The following is a 17263-nucleotide window of genomic DNA, read 5'->3' as shown; positions in this document are numbered from 1 at the left end:
GTGAGGACACTCCAGGCAATAGAGAGTAGACAGGCATGGCAGTGGAGAGGAGCAATCAGAAGTAGCTGGCGATGCTGATGCGCCCAAGACGCCTGCGAAGCGATGCCGAGATAAGAAACCTCTTTGAATAAATCACGCGCTAGCGCTCTTCTACAAGAAAATTCATCCGAAAAATATTTTCGGCAAAGTGAGCTTTTTCCGAACAAACATGCCGAATCTTCGTGTACATTTTCGACCTCGCTCCCGCGTGCCGAATCTTTTTGCCGAATTTCGGAATGCAAAACCTCACTAATATTAGATCAACCTTGCTTGAGCATGTAGCAGGGAGTCGTCAAATATTTGAGCCGGCGCAAGCGAAAAGGGACCTTATCCTGCTGCACGTGATTTTGAGAAAACCGCACTTGAAGTGAATCAGCTGATTCTCAGCTGTCACGTTCGGATCTAACTTGAAACTGTTCGTTTTTTGGCGATACGCGACTTCTTTGGAGCTCAGTCATTCTTTGTATTGGAGAGCCAGTTAGTATCCTACAGCTCCTGTAGAAGAAAACCCTGGCTAAATCGACCCACGTACCACCGATCGGCGATCAAAATCGATCGACCGTGACACGTCGACACCTCCGCTGAATAAAATCGCACGCGCGAGCGGAAAGACAAAGAGTTGCTTTCACAGGTTCAGCGCAGTTGTCTTGCCGTCTTCGCTTTCTGCTAAGTCCTTGGGTCGGCGTAGCTGTTCACTATGAGCCATCGTAAATGTTTCACCGTGAACGAAGCGCTGAAATCTCTCCTGGAGAGAGGATGAGGCTGAAGTTTTTGGTGAGGAAGACGAGTCGGACGCCAGTTACGTTTCGGTTCAACCTGACGACGGCGACGATGATGGCGATGACGATGGTGAACACTTTCTTCAGCAGCGAGTGGATGTCGACGCAGCAGCAGAGCTGTATGTCGGAAAGGCAGAGCCCAAACCTCCGCAGGCTAGCTCCGCAGCAGCTTGTGCAGCGACCGTTGCGCCGGCAGAGGAGGATGACACTGTTCGTCAAAAAGAGAACTGCGGATGTTCAAAAAATTGCTTGCAGCAATTTGACCCAGCTGACATCGAGACGTCGATCCTGAACATGAGAGAAATGGAGTCGCACGAGAGTGAGCTGGTGGTCCTGGGCCTTCTTGAAGCTTTGAGTAATCCTGAAACAGTTTTTGAGAGTGGAGAGAAGCGCAAGAGGGAGCGTTTTACCTACAAATTCCAAGGACTGACTGTTTGTGTGGGTGCGTTCCGTCACGTGTACGCACTGTCTAGCAAGAGGCTGAAACGGTACAGAAGCCACCTGGAGAAGAATGGGCTTGTGCCACTAGTGCACGGCAACACAGGCAAACGGCCACACAATGCCCTGGAGTTTGCTGTTGTGAAGTACTGCGTGGAGTACATCACTGGACACGCGGAAGTGTTTGGAGTTCCACATCCTGCGCCACTCCGTGGCAGAGACGACATGCCACCTATCTTCCTTCCAGCGTCACAAACGTACAAGTCCGTGCATGCAGACTTCTGCGACTGCTGCCACAAGGAGGGTAAGAAGTCTGTATCCTTGTCGACGTTCCGCTCCATCTGGCACCAGACATTGCCGCATATTAAGTTCATGACGGCTCGCATGGATGTTTGCCCTGTGTGCGAGGACTTGCGGCACAACGTGATGGCGGCTGGGAGTGAGGAGCAGAAGACGACCGCATGCACTCAGCTGACTGACCATGTTCAGCTGTTGAAGACCACACCTGAGCAGGTGAGGGCAGCAGGCCTTCCCCAAGTGTTGCCCCCAGCAGGTCTGTCACAAGAACGCCAGACGTACCTGTTCAAGGAAATCTGGCCGTTTGTGGCAGACCCTTACAGGGATGAGCTGTGTCCGCCTGTGCCGGAGGAATGACAAACTTGCGTAGTGCAACACACGTTTTGAGCCTGATAATTGCTAGAGTCTGGTGCTGTGTCAAAGCTACATGCCTCTGAACATTCTATTATTCTTGTTGTTAGATCTAAATGCGGCGTGCCTGCGTGGTACGGAAGGACGTGATGGCCCATCAGACGTCACGCTTGGCACTATAAATTCCATCACAGTGAAACTTATGCCAACTGCCCAGTAGTGTGTGTATACTGTATCCTCCAGCCCTTCTGCTGGTGACTCGAAGGCTTCTGTAAGGCTTCTATGGCCAAGTTATTGCAATTTACGCATTTCAAAGATTATTCGTGAATATGTGCGATGTTTTGGTGAAAACAGTGTTGATTTAAGCGTCCGTAACTTTGCTATATGTTGATGGATTTTCATTCGTTTTTTTTTATCTGATTCATACGTTCTCTGGCTACAAGAATCCGTTGCTAACTCAAAATGCCCAAAAAACGGATAAGGTCCCTTTTCGCTTGTGCTGGCTCATTTGACGACTCCCTAGCATGTAGTATTAAATGTGAAATACATGTAAATGTAAATGCAAAACAATAAAATAATATTTTTGGAGCGAGCATTTTCTTGCTTCGAATCGGGAGTTATAACTTATAATCTTCTAGAATCAACTCGTAAAAACTCCAAGCAAGAAATATGGTATTTTACGACTCCCTGACTCCAAGTCAATCTCCCATTGACACAAACCTCGTTTATTCAACATAATCATATCCTATCCAATAAAAACAGTTCATAAAAACAGCTTTTTAGGGTCGGACCCAGTCCGCATAACCAAGAGAGCTAGCTCCCTTGGCTGCTGTTGGAATATGCAAGAATGGGCCTTCCAGATAAGGTCTAACAAGGAGAAGTGGCTATAGTTATGAAATGAACACCGGTAACCCTGGAGACAGACCACACTCTCAATAGATACTGGTTATTAATAGACAGAATAAGGAAAATGATCTGATAGCCTATGAAGAGTAAAAGAAATTGAACCAATGACAACAAATCATCGTCCAGCACACGTGGAATCCCAGGTATTGTGTTGAAACGTTGCTCGGACACCCTCTCCCCATACCTGATGAAGATCGTCAACTTATCTCTTGCGTCTGGTATAGTGCCATCAACTTTCAAACATTCTCTTATCAGCCCATTGTATAAGAATGGCGACCCACTGTCAGCTCGTAACTATCGGCCCGTCTCGCTACTGCGGCCTATTGTTTCTCGCATACTGGAACACTTTGTCAAGAAACAGCTGACAACTTTCCTAGATGATCACTCCTTGTTACCTTCAAGTCAATTTGCATACCGAAGAAATCACTCAACAGAAGATGCTCTTATCCTTGCCTCCAACCGCTGGAAATTGGCCAAATCGGAACGAAAACACACCGGGGTAGTAATGGTAGATCTATCGAAGGCACAGTTTGATAGAGTCCAGCATGCCAGGCTTGTGCAAGTGCTGTTTGACCTTGGCATTTGTGACACACCACTGGAATGGTTCCTCAGTTATCTCTCGGAGCGGCAGCAGTGTGTACGGGTGGACCACTCAGTTTCGCAATATGTTGGATGCTCCCGAGGAGTGCCTCAAGGCAGCGTTCTGGGCCCTCTTCTTTTTGTACTGTACACCAGTGATATGTCGTCAGTTCTCAGTACCAGGTAGTGTATGCCACCAGGAATTCGCTGATGATGTGGCTCTGGACTACTCCGACTATCAGCCCGATTTAGTGTGCTCTGTTCTCTCTAACGCTGTAACACGACTCGCTGAGTACTTGGACAACATTGGTCTGCTATTAAATGCCAGTAAAACCCAAGTTATGTTTGTGAGACCCCGTGGGTGTCTGGATGGACCATCTGAAGTGAAGTGTGGTACCACAGTGCTTGATGTTACTCCAGTCACGAAGTATCTCGGTGTCATGCTTGACTGATGATGACCAACTGTCCTGGAAGCCCCAAGTGGACTTTATTGCCAGCAAGACTGCTACTACAATCGGGCAGCTCTGGCGCCATGGACGGTGCCTTTCACTCAATGCCCGCCGGGCCTGGTACATGAGTATGATCCAGTCTGTTCTCTGCTATGCCTCAAACTGTTTCTTTCCCGCTCTATCCAAACTGCTACTACATCGACTGCTACGCATTGCTAAGTCTGGCATACGAGCCATCTTCCAACTCCCCAGAAGGACCCCCCACTGCTCCCCTATTTGCCAGACTATCAATGCCTCAGCTCCCGACCAGCTGTACGTGCAACGTCTGCTTCTCTTCGTCTTCCGCTGCCTTCATGGCAGAGCCAGCTCACTGTTCCAATCCTACTACTCCCTCATTGCCACGGATGTGGACAGAAGTTGTGTCACGCGTGGTCAGGTCAGCCAGCTGCTCAGAGTGCCGTTCCTACCGGGTCCCTCAGGCCGTAGCTCTATCGCCTTTGTTGGCAGTACCACATGGAACTCTCTCCCTGCTGATATTCGCGCTTGCGACGTACGCCACACGTTTCAAGCATTGCTGTCTGGCTATGACCTTATCTCCCTCCTCAACTAGCTCTCCGATGTTGTGCCTACTATGTCTTCTTCACAGATTCTGCCTGAACAGATGCTCATCGCATGGCAATTATGTTCTTGTCCTCTATCCTAGTCCCAATCCTGCCTTGCCCATGCATGACTCTCATGAAATGCCCGTACTAAATAGTCTATAAAACAAGAATATTGGATACCATACTTCTCTCATCAACTATGATAATACCCATTTCATACTCCCCCCCCCCCTTCATAAAATTAATACCTACTGTTTTCTTTCCTTTCATTTCATCTTCTTTTCCATTCCTTTCTTCTTCATACACATTTTTCATCATAATCATGGTGAGAGCCGTGGGCCAATAGCCCCGGTGAGAAGGCAGTCTTGCCTGTTCATATGGTGAAGTAAAATAAAGAAACAACAACAACAACAACACGAGTTGTCATGGCAACACAAATAACAGCTGTACACTAGTTTTGTTGTTGGAGATTGAGTAGGAGTTTTTACTGGTTGATTCTAAATACAATAAATGCTCCGGCCTTGGGTTTATGACCAATAAAAACTAATTATAAAAACCTCGGGGGACCTCGGTTTTTTTGGGACCGAGGTTTTTATAATAGTTTTTATTGGTCATAAACCCTCGGCCTCCTCATTTATTGTTAATACGACTCACCAAGAGTAGATAAACTGTTTATCTACTCTTGGACTCACCTTTAGCTTTGCTGGCTTGGCCAGCTAGCTTGCGCCAAGCACTGAGCACCAGGGAGTCGTAAAATACCGGTATTTTACGACTCCCTGCTGAGCACTGCCACTGGAGAGTGGAGTGGATACATGGAGGAGTAACTGTTGTTATGTGTCAAGAACTTTATTACTTGAGTTGAGGAAGGGGAACCTCAGATTTTTCTTGGCATATCACCATCACCATGATCACGGTGCTCTCCCGGGCCCGGGGGCTTTGACACTTTTTTACTTCGCCTGCTCAAGATTTGACAAGAGTCAAGTGAAGTCACCGGCGTTGCGTTGGTACATGGTGCATCCTTGTCTACGAGCTCGTCTACAGAAAAAAAGCAGCTAGCGGATCTTATCGATCTGCACGTGCAGCTGCTGCATGCGCTGCTAGCGCTGCGCTGGTTCACTACTGACACTAGTTTAGTATAAGATACATTGTAGATCTACATGACACATAAAATACACTTGTACTTGTAGTAGTAATGATCATGATCATGTAGACTTGTAGTACTACATGTACTACTAGGTCACTTGCCTCGTGACCTCGGGCCTCGAGCCAAGCAGAGAGTCGGAGTCGGGGTCGCGCTCCGGACCAGGAAACGGATCGCGAGATTGCGCTAGCAGATTTGCAAACATTTCTAAACGCTGTTGAGGAAATTTGGCTAGATCGCGTGCAGATTCGTTGGCCTTCCACTCACGGTTCATGGTGTTGCTGCCTCCCTTCTCCCGTGTCCAGAAAAAGGGAGAGCTAAAACTTGTAGAGCAGGGACTTGCCCCTGTTACCTGATTACAAGCATCGCCGGCTAGGCACGGCGACTGCGTTTAGTGCGTTCAGTTACTTCACACTACTCTGTTACGTGTGTGATCGATCGATCGTGCGCGTGGGCGATCATCAACACGTACGTGGACAGCGCCATCACGAACGGGCGCGAGCAAGTAAGTGGGGTATCACTATCACCTTGATTGCCGCCATGGATAGGGTGGGTGCTTAAAAATAACTACATAATAATATCACTGCTTTGCAATTTTGAAGTAACACGTCAGTTGAAGTGCTGTCCCGGGTGTTTTACGCATGTTGCCGACACCCTACTAGTAGTAGTACTCCATGATACAGCATGACTAATGCCTGGGCCACACTAGACCGATCTTTCGGCCGATGCTCCGACACTGACCCCAACATGTAATCGGACTACCGATACACACACACACTGAAATTTGTTGGAAACGCATGCGACAACACCGTTCACACCAGGCAATTTTCGCTCCCATCTCGAGAATTTTGTCGTACGATCCCATATCGGCCGAAAAATTGGCCTAGTCTGGGCCAAGAATTACATGTATAATAAAGTAAAAGTCACTCTTCATGGCCAATAATTTATAATAGAATCTTGAAACATACCGTTGCTTGCTCGCCTGAGTTAGGCCTGAATAACCTTCAAACAATAATAGATTTCATCATATTGTTAGCTTACTTACCGGACACGAGTACCATGTACCATAGATAGTAGCGTGAACGACTCAAGCATATTGATAAGCCGGTTCTCTGTTGATATACTGCTATAGTATGCTGTTGAACGCTATCCGGCCTCGTGAGTCAGCGTGTGCCCGGTGCTGTGCAGCCCTAGGCCACGGCCGAGCGTGACTGCCAGACTGAGGTATGGGTATAGCTGTGCACTGGGCGCTAGCATATTCAGGCATGAGCTCGGACTTCATCCAACATCACAGCCTTGGCTGAACCGTTGTGTTGCCGGAGTCTTGTGCAGCACTGCTCAATGAAATCCAGTCGTGTGAGTCAAGTTTGCCGGGTATAGGGCTGCGCAATGCCCGGTGCTGCGTTGAGTGACTCGATCGGATTTCATTGAGGGGTACTGTAGAAAGTGTGACTCGTACTGAAACCCGGCCGTGATAGACACATGAATATCTAAAAAATGTGATGGCACCTAAATAAACACGTATGCATCTGCTATGCACACATTTGCACCTTGTTTAGAAGCCTGCACTACGTAGCCACGCACACTGCACTTTACATGCTCCATACATAATTTTATTTTCATTATTTTATTGGTTAGGTGAGACTCCCATGATAGGTATCCATTTACCTCTGGAGAATCCGTAAATAAACAAACAACAACAACACGTCAGGCGAAATTACTGGTCAGCCGGCGACACGCATTTTTCACAAAAATTTGCGTTTCACCTGCTGGGAGATTATGCATGTACTCGAGTCTCATCCTGAGCACGTTTTTTCGTCTTTTTTTCAGCTCCGTATTGCTGTATTTTTCATTGCAAAGCCGTCCTCAATTGTTGTGTTCGTTGTTCAAACGAAGTGGATATTCAATCATGAATGATGAAGGCAGAGGACATAGGAGCCTGATTGGAGTTTCTCGTGGCATAGGACGGCCACACAGAGACACTTTGGGATTTTCTGAATATAAAATACCGTACGCACGATGCTGAGATCAATTTGTGCGATATCAAATTGTTTGTGACCTAACACATCGAGCAGAACGGGATCCAAACACAAGCTTACCGACGGTTAGGCTGCCGATCTGACTGGACAAATGATCCCTGGCTTCACCAGACACCAGAAGTCGGACACCATGTCCTTTGCCGCGACGTCCATCTCCAAAAAGAACTCCATCTTCGTCGTGAAAAGGCTTGAAATACTCAATATTCAACCGAGATTCGCGGACTTGCGCTTTCTCGGATCGATTAATTTCCTGTTGGAACAGTTGCAGGGCAGCTTCCCGCCACTGTTTCAACAGGCGATGGCTCCAAAGCATGCCTGGAACAAGCCATATCAAGGTTGCAAGCCACCCCTCTCAGCAAAAAATTCGAAGAAATTCGAAATTTCAATGATGGAAAATATACTATGAAGAGAATTTCAAAAAGTATATTTCGCGGAGCGATCGCTCAACCCACGTCATTCAAACTTTGCAGGATGGTTCAGACGTACATGCTAGGCATGAAACCACAGGCGATGATGCCATAGCTGACACACAGAGTAACACACACAGCAGATTCGTGTGCACAGACACTAAATTAGTGGACGTCGTCATCTTCTTCCCGCTGATCTCGAATGTACTATGACGTGCTATTTCGCCTGACGACAACATGCGACTTTAGGTACCCACTGTATACAGAACAGTACAGACTGTGATGACGGCAAGGATTCACATCATGGTGATAAGCACTTACCTGAAATGAGCCCAGTCAGTAGGCTTGTAGTACTCCGAGGCTCTACGGCCAAGTTCTCCGGGGTACGTGTGATTGAGTTCGAAATCCATGCCTCGGTTGCAGACAAAAGCACTAAGTGCCTTCTTATCGTAGCACTCCGTCATGGCAGTTATTGATCCTGTGGGATTGAAGTTACAGCCAGCACTGGGTAAAGAGGGGTTCTATCATTACGATTCATAAGTCCCCCCCCCCCCCCCCACACACACACACTTTACAAGTAGGCATCAGGTTGTGTCGTAGCAGAATCCGAACATCGCATCATACCTGTTCAAGTCGTTTGCTATGTGCTCTCGTTTTGTTTGCGTGCTTGTACTGTAAGGTCAGTGCTACACAATGATGATGAAAAGCGGTGTCGGGCTATTGGCTTTCTGAAGCTTCTCCTCTGGTGAAGTCAGCCATGCAGGCGGACATAGAAGTCGGTGATGATGTACTTTTATCAGGTGAGTATAGTAGAACTTGCACTAGGCTCAGTTGCCTATACCACATGATCATGTGTCTGCCATTAACTAAAGCATAGTGACATTCTCTGTGCGATTGTTGTAGTGTATAGTCACGTAAGTGATTGTCGCAGCATCGTTTCTCTCCGTACCCTCTCTCTCATTTGTATTTTATAATGATGTGCTTGCTCTATGCGAACAAGTTTTGTCCCCAATGGACTCCTAGGTGGGTTGCAGGCCGAACAGGACGCAGCGTTGGAATTCGAACCCACACCTCCAGAGAGACTGGGGCCTCGATCCCATCATTCACCGTGAATGAGTCAAATTTAGCCTATCAGTAGTTTCACAGAGAACTTACTTCCATTATGGACTCGTACATATATGGATGCCTTATCCGGTGACAGGCAAACGAGCATCTCCCGTGGATGAACGAGAATCTCCTGCAGGGAATCTCTTGGCTTTCCTGGCATACGAACCGCCTGCCCTTCAAAGTTGTTCTCTACTTTTCCTTATCTCGATCTGTTATTACTCACTAGTCGTAGGTTGTAATGAGGTCCCATTTTCACTTCGGTGCAACTACAGAGTGCAAAAGAGGAAGAAGAAAACTTGGAGACTGATTGGTATCTGAATTATACCAATACTGAGATCATTATGTGATTCACTATTTTCGTTATTGTTTCACAGACGAGGGAGTCCTTACTGCAAGCAATGTCAGCTCCGGCATTGCCATACCGGTGGCTACTACTGCTGCTTCTGCTGCTGCTGCTGCAGTTGTCACGGAGAGTGTACATTCTTTTGTAATGGTCAGCAACCCGCTGGATGACCTATCCATCAGGGCTAGGGGTAAGCTTAGCAATACTATTTTCCACGTTTGAATTGCAGGTACAGGTAGACTGCCTCAAATTTGAATAGTGCATAAATTAAAATACTGGAACACCTTGGCTCAGTTCAGTTTAAATATTTCCCGTAGTGAGAGACGCCCCAACAAAATTATCCTCTCCAAAGCCTTGACAACATCCGAATCACTTTTTTTTATTCAAAACCTCCCTTTTATGGAATTGTCTCCTACCCACATTGACTTCGGAATCTTCTGTCCATGTATTCAAGAAAGGGCTGCGCAAACATTCTTGTCAGTATTCAGGTCTACTCGCTGGCATGCCGTTACCCTGTTCATCGTGTTCACCTCTGGTAGTTTCCAGAAACTGACCGTGGTTGGTCCCCTGGGGGAGGGAAAAAGACCCAAGTGCCATCAGTATGTGTGGCACGTGTTGTGAGCTGCCTTTGGAGTGAAAAACTTGTCAGCGCCTTCTAGGTTCAGCCTGGTCCCATAGCTCAGTGGTTAGAGCATTGCTCATGACAAGCAGGGTCCCAGGTTCGAGTCCTGGTGGGTCTGGCGTTTTTTCTCTTTTCAGGCAGTTCACTTCCCCGATCCTTTGAATTTGAAGTTCTCCCAATCCTTTCCAAATTATTATTATTATTATTATTATTATTATTAAGCTTCCGTGGAGATAAAAATGTAATCAACGCAATAAATAGAGTAAGCTGCGCACTCAGTACAAACACCATAAGTAAAACTTGTTTTCATGTAAATAAAGAAGCTTGTTCCTAAACGTTTTCGTCGCCATCTCATCAGAGGATTACTGGCATTGTGCGTATATATATTGAGTTAAGAGCTTTTGTTGATGTGCCAGTAATCCTCTGATAAGATGGCGACGAAAACGTTTAGGAACAAGCTTCTTTATTTACATGAAAACAAGTTTTACTTATGGTGTTTGTACTGAGTGCGCAGCTTACTCTATTTATTGCGTTGATTATTATTATTATTATTATTGTAAAACTCGGATGTTGAGCCATAAATAAATGTAGAAAGGAAAAAGACATTATGGATACGAGTTAAGAGTAACTCTCCATCACTGTAACATGATACTTTATACAGTCAGAAAGTGCAATAACTAGGCACAAAACTGACAGAGTACTGAGACATTCGACGTCCTGACACCTAGCTTCAACACATCTCCGTAGCGCTAACCGACAGCCTTCCAACTTGGAAGGTTGAAGGTTATGGAAAAGACCAAAGAGGGGAAGGCAAGCGCAACGAAAACGAGCAAAAGCTACAGTCCCAACGGAACAAAGAATGTCGATTGTTACTGGACCGGATGACGAGACCAGTACGATATCTGACAAAGCGGTCTAACTACAATTCGAAGCAGCAAAGCAGCACACCACCCAACTTGGGTGGGTCATAAATATCAAAGATAAGTAAAAAATGGGAAGCTTTGCGAAAACGAATTGTACAAGCCGAAAGCCAGTTTTGTGCCTAGTTATTGCACTTTCTGACTGTATAAAGTATCATGTTACAGTGATGGAGAGTTACTCTTAACTCGTATCCATAATGTCTTTTTCCTTTCTACATTATTATTTTGAAGTAGTGGTTGCGACTTCGGCGATGATTTGTAAGGGCCGGGTTCCACTGCGGCTCCGCTGCTCCGTGGCACTTGGCTGCATGCAGCGGAGCAGCGCGGTTCCACTGTCACTCGCCATTCGCGGTACCGCAGTCGTGGTCCACACTTTTTGATGACGTTTCACCTGCCTGCGCGCGCGAAATCAAACAAATCCTCGTGTTCTGGCCTGCGCAACGAATTAAAATTTGAATTTTAAAATTCTGGCGTACAAAACAATGCAAAGTACGGGAAACAGGTCGAGCCGCGATGCGGCTCGCAGTTTTTGGTCAAGAATCGTAGCAAAAGCCCGCGGTGAGCCGCGAACTCGCTGCTCCAGCTCGAGCCGCAGTCACTATGGTAATGACGACGTTTCAAGCCGCGAAAGACGAGCAGCGGAGCAGCGGAGCCGCAGTGGAACCCGGCCCTTAGAAAGGGTTTGCTCCCCACACCGAAGCTCGCGCTATTCCGCCGACTTTACTTGACACTTGACTGACTCACGACTGCCATCCAGAGCACACAAGAAGTCCATCGAACCTTCGACTCGGCAAACCTGCAAGAAAGCACCACTCCCTGCTCAATACACAGTGTTTCGGGGAATTCACCCCTCATCAGTTGAGCTTGAGTAGGCTGAGGAAGATTGTGCCTGAAGAGCACCACTTATATAGTGCTCTCAAGGCACAAACATCACCAGGGATACAAACTTACAGAGACGCTCCGTTTCCAGCGCGACAAACACCTCGTGAACACCAGATAGCAGCGTGAGTCAGTGTCGCTCCTGGACGGTGAGACAGACGTCGAGGACCCTCGGTCATTCGCAACGCTGTCACCTCCAAACCAACTAGTCGCAAGCCCGCGCTGGGCACAACAGTACGAAGTAGTGGTTGCGACTTCGGCGATGATTTGTAAGAAAGGGTTTGCTCCCCACACCGGAGCAAACCCAGGAGCGACACTGACTCACGCTGCTATCTGGTGTTCACGAGGTGTTTGTCGCGCTGGAAACGGAGCGTCTCTGTAAGTTTGTATCCCTGGTGATGTTTGTGCCTGGAGAGCACTATATAAGTGGTGCTCTTCAGGCACAATCTTCCTCAGCCTACTCAAGCTCAACTGATGAGGGGTGAATTCCGCGAAACACTGTGTATTGAGCAGGGAGTGGTGCTTTCTTGCAGGTTTGCCGAGTCGAAGGTTCGATGGACTTCTCGTGTGCTCTGGATGGCAGTCGTGAGTCAGTCAAGTGTCAAGTAAAGTCGGCGGAATAGCGCGCGAGCTCCGGTGTGGGGAGCAAACCCTTTCTTACAAATTATTATTTTTATTATTATTTTAATATGTCAATAAGTAGGACGAGCTGAAGCGACATGTGGACTACTTTATTAACAATGTAAGCGATGGAGACGATGCAAGAAACAACCTAAAGGGTAAGGAAAATTACATGTAAGAAGAAAAAGGGCAATGGAAAAAAAACCTACCTTGATTGCTATATTATTTCCTTTGTTCTCATTTTGTTCTTTAGTACAACGGTGATTCCTGAAGAGTGTTGTACGAAAACTTGTTCGAATTATCTTTTTTTTCCATTGCCCTTTTTCTTCTTACATGTATTTTTCCTTACCCTTTAGGTTATTTCTTGCATTGTCTCCATCGCTTACATTTTTAATAAAGTAGTCCACATGTCGCTTCAGCTCGTCCTACTTATTGCCATATTAAAATTATTGTCTCCTCGTCGAATTTTTATTATTATTATTAAAACCTTTCGCCGAATCGATCTTCTGCCAGTCAATTCAAGCCAAATCTGAATGCGTAATTCTTTGAAGAGCAGAGCACACTATGCTCTGACGGCTCTTCTCGGTCATGTACTACAGTAACCATTCCAGGTTGAGAACAGCCACTCAGTTTTGTTTTGTGAGGCTACAAAGAACCTGTGAATAACGTGATCATACGTTATACGGCACAAACTCCGCATGTCGAGCACCGAGCAAAGAAATTCCTGGAAATAATTTTTCCCCACGTTTCATTGGTTCTAGTTGCTTATATTCCACTTGAAGAGAAAGCCCGAAAACTGGTTCTGGGATTTTATGCGTCCTCATTGATGATAAAGGGTTTTTTCAATTGACAACCGCTCTATTTAGTTGCTATTCACCCTTTACATGAAAATTATTTTATTAGCCGAACTAAATAGAGCGGTTGTCAGTTGACAAACCCCCTTTTATTTACAATGCAGTTGCGTGATGTCCACCACTTTCTCATTGATGATGGTGGTGAATACTGTTTGAATAGTTTGAAATGTGTTGTTTTAGCTGGAACATGAGAGTATGTCTAAACTCCAAGAGATCTTTGCCTGCTTGCTTCCATCAGTTTTAACTACTTATTGGTAGACATTTACATAAAAGACTTCGGAGCATAGTAGCCTGGACTTTAGCCCAACTGGTCATTAACCAGGCATAGACCCACTTAGATGACTGGGATCTAGAGCCAACCATTGTCACAGGGCCGTCGGAAGGTATTTTAGTGTGGTACGGTCAGCCACCTGAAATACCGTTTACTCGTGGGGAGAAGTGGCCGAGCCAAATTTTTTGGAATTGTTTGCCCAAATCAGTGTATTTTATTTATTCACGGGGTAACTGGGGCAAACAGTGGTATGATCCATACCGTAGTGACCGTACCGTGTCCGACGGCCCTAATTTGATGGTCCAGCCACACCGGCTGTATACTGGTTGGGCCAGTACAGGACACCCGATTCCCTTTCTAGGGGTTGTCCGTAAATTTCCAGTATTAAAAAGCTGCAGCCCATGTATAATCCCTCACTGAATTAGTGTCTACAGTAAAACCTGGTTTAAACGACCACCCGGCGGTGCAAGCAAAAGCGGTCGTTAAAGCCAGGTGATCTTTAGAACCAGGTCCCACAGTTTCTGTGTAGAACTTTCGGTGCATGGAAAAGCGGTCGCTTAACACAGAGGTCGCTTCCACCAGGTTTTACTGTACTTCATGACCACCTGTCGATGAAACGAAATTCGGAAAACCTTGTGCAGTGTATGGTAATGATATTGCTGGTGATTGGTGACTGGTGGTGCTTGTGAAAGACTTTTAAAAGGGGAAGTTTCAGTCTAAAACTTAAAACGTCATGGTCTGTAGAGTTAGGGATTCAGGTATACTTTGTGTACAATGGTCTTCACGGTTATTAGCGTATGTGCAAACCATAGGCATACGTGCCATGTACCTTAGCACAATCTTTGAATGCTGGAAAGGAACTACCATGCAAAAGTCTCGCGGCAATGAAAATTTAATGTTCAGAAGACATCGAGATTGGGTGGGACTGGATAGAATGGTCTTGGTCCTGTGACACACCATTATTCGCTCGAACATATTGCACTCAAAATATAAAAGACTGTATCTCTGGTTTTCAAGGCTCAGGATGTTATTGCTGATTGAGGCTTTCTGTGGATGTGTACGAGTGCGATTGTGAATATCGACTCTCTTCGGACCAAGACCATTCGACAGCATCCTATAAACTCTACAGATCCTGATGTTTTCATTGTTGGGGGAATTCAACGGTTTACTTACGGTTCACTTACTCATGCATTCTTGGTGCACAATGCATCATTGCATCGCTTTGCACTTACTCCATGCATTGTTTGATTGTGTTCTTGTAGAGCCCGAGCCTTGTCTTGGAAGTGACCATGGCGGGCCGAATGAGCGATTTCCACGGCTTGTGAGCGGACTTGCTGGTGACGCAGTGCAGGTCCTGCATGCTCTATCAGCAAAATGGTATCTTGTCAGAGTGGCCAAGACGGGCGACGTTGGCCTGGCAATTGATGTCCACCACATTCCTACCAGCATACAAGCATCAGGTAAGCAACAACAGGACCTTGTTGTACATTCCGTGGTAGTTCCTGACTGTGACGTCAGCTGGTTTATGTAGGCGGGCGGGGGGGGGGGGGGGGGGGCTGTAACTCTTGCTATACCATAATTTTCACTTTCTTCCGGTTAAGATATACTTCAATCTAGAGTACATGAAACCCAGAGTGTGCAGCTTGGGGCCTTCTCTGCTATGGGTGTCTGTCACGGCGGAATTCCGTGATTACATCATAATATGCTGTAATCATGGAATTCCGCCGTGACACTACGCCATTTCCCGCCTCAGATCTGCACCAAATATTATTTGGTGCAGATCTGAGGCGGGAAATGGCGTAGTGCGTGCAACTGAGCTGCAGTTGTGCAGAAAGAGACCTGCTTGAATCCTGCTTGTACGCACTACGTCACTAAAATGATGTAAGCACGGAAGTCCGCCGTGACAGGAACCCACCCGAGCTGCACACTCTGGTTTTCATGTACTCTTGCTTCAATGTAGTCATGTGCCCATTTGTCTCTATGTACAATCAATGTATCACGGCATGATCTAGTACTCGGTCCATGGATGCACACAATGCTATTCACTGTTATAATCTGTATGCATGTGTGTGTGGCGTGCATGGGGGTACAATACAGACATGTATGGCTGGTTTGGCTTGCTGCCCCATCCTCACACCCCCCCCCCCCCCCCCCAACACCCACCCACACTGAAAGCATGTTCTTTCATTGGTTCTGCCTTGCGTCTGTAGACTACCACTCGATCTTCTTCAAGAACTATGAAGAGGTGAGGACATGATTTCATCTACTGAGCAACAATGAATGCGCACGTAGCATTCATGTGATATTCTAGTACCTTATTTTACAGGGACCTAGACCAAATCCAAAGAGTCCGAGTTGTATCAAAAAAGTATTCTTTCTAGACCAAAGAGTGGTATATTTGATAAAATTTAATAACGATAGAAATATTTACGATACTTCTCCAGACGTTTCGTTGTTCTGAACAACATCGTCAGTGGATAAAGCCCCCCATCCACTGACGATGTTGTTCAGAACAACGAAACGTCTGGAGAAGTATCGTAAATATTTCTATCGTTATTAAAATTTATCAAATATACCACTCTTTAGTCTAGAAAGAATACTTTTTTGATATTACAATGAGAGTGAGTAATCAACGGCTTGTCCACCAACTCTTTGAGTCCGAGTTGCCTGATGGCTCTTTGTAGTAACTCCAGGCACTGTAAAACAGGGAATTTTCAGTGCTGTAATATTTTCGGTATTTCCCAAATTCAACGGTTCGGTAGCGCGAAAATTTCGGTGAACCAGTTTTCCAGATCCGAAAATGCATTTTTGAACACTGTGTTGCGTGGCATGGTTGAATTTTAGGTCGCGTTTTATTTTAGGTGAAAATTACCTGTACCAAAATATAGAAAACTTCACTTCTCAACTCCGAACTCCAAAAACCTTTACTCCAAAAATTTGGTGTAATGTAAATTTTAATTTGAAGACTGTGAAAAGACCGTTTTTGGAGTTTCGAGTTGAGAAGTGAAGTTTCCTAAAATGTGCAACTGACTGCGTTGGAGTTTGCGGACAATTAGAAAAGTTGTACCGTGGAAGTTACCGAAAATAAATCTCCACCGAATGTTTCCGGTTCACAGTAGTCGTTCTAGGACAGCTTCGATGTATTGCCACTGGGATGATCGGTTATGTATTGCCACTGGGATGATCGGTTGTTATGTATTGCCACTGGGATGACCGGTTGTTATGTATTGCAAATGGGATGATCGGTTGTTATGTATTGCCACTGGGATGATCGGTTGTTATGTATTGCCACTGGGATGATCGGTTGTTATGTATTGCCACTGGGATGATCGGTTGTTATGTATTGCAAATGGGATGATCGGTTGTTATGTATTGCCACTGGGATGATCGGTTGTTATGTATTGCCACTGGGATGATCGGTTGTTATGTATTTCAAATGGGATGATCGGTTGTTATGTATTGCCACTGGGATGATCGGTTGTTATGTATTGCCACTGGGATGATCGGTTGTTATGTATTGCCACTGGGATGATCGGTTGTTATGTATTGCCACTGGGATGATCGGTTGTTATGTACTGCCACTGGGATGATCGGTTGTTATGTACTGCCACTGGGATGA

The 17263-nt window shown here is 46.0% G+C and overlaps 2 protein-coding genes across 2 annotated transcripts in view; both read left to right on the top strand.

The window, feature by feature from the left end:
• LOC135823884 (uncharacterized) overlaps nucleotides 1-17263 on the top strand; it is a 189783-nt gene that overhangs the window by 129644 nt on the left and 42876 nt on the right. The gene's annotated exons all lie outside the window — the stretch shown is intronic.
• LOC135823868 (uncharacterized) overlaps nucleotides 5726-17263 on the top strand; it is a 30493-nt gene continuing 18955 nt past the window's right edge. The window contains exons 1-5 of the mRNA XM_065336726.1: nucleotides 5726-6086; nucleotides 8707-8827; nucleotides 9509-9667; nucleotides 14907-15104; nucleotides 15855-15889. Of these exons, the coding sequence (XP_065192798.1) occupies nucleotides 8785-8827; nucleotides 9509-9667; nucleotides 14907-15104; nucleotides 15855-15889 (435 nt within the window). The 5' untranslated portion in view covers nucleotides 5726-6086; nucleotides 8707-8784. The remainder of the gene's footprint in view (nucleotides 6087-8706; nucleotides 8828-9508; nucleotides 9668-14906; nucleotides 15105-15854; nucleotides 15890-17263) is intronic.

Source organism: Sycon ciliatum, chromosome 8, assembly GCF_964019385.1.
Source record: "Sycon ciliatum chromosome 8, ocSycCili1.1, whole genome shotgun sequence".
NCBI lineage: Eukaryota > Metazoa > Porifera > Calcarea > Leucosolenida > Sycettidae > Sycon > Sycon ciliatum.
The sequence above is the reverse complement of the archived record's forward strand: the minus strand, read 5'-3'. Positions and strand labels throughout refer to the sequence as shown.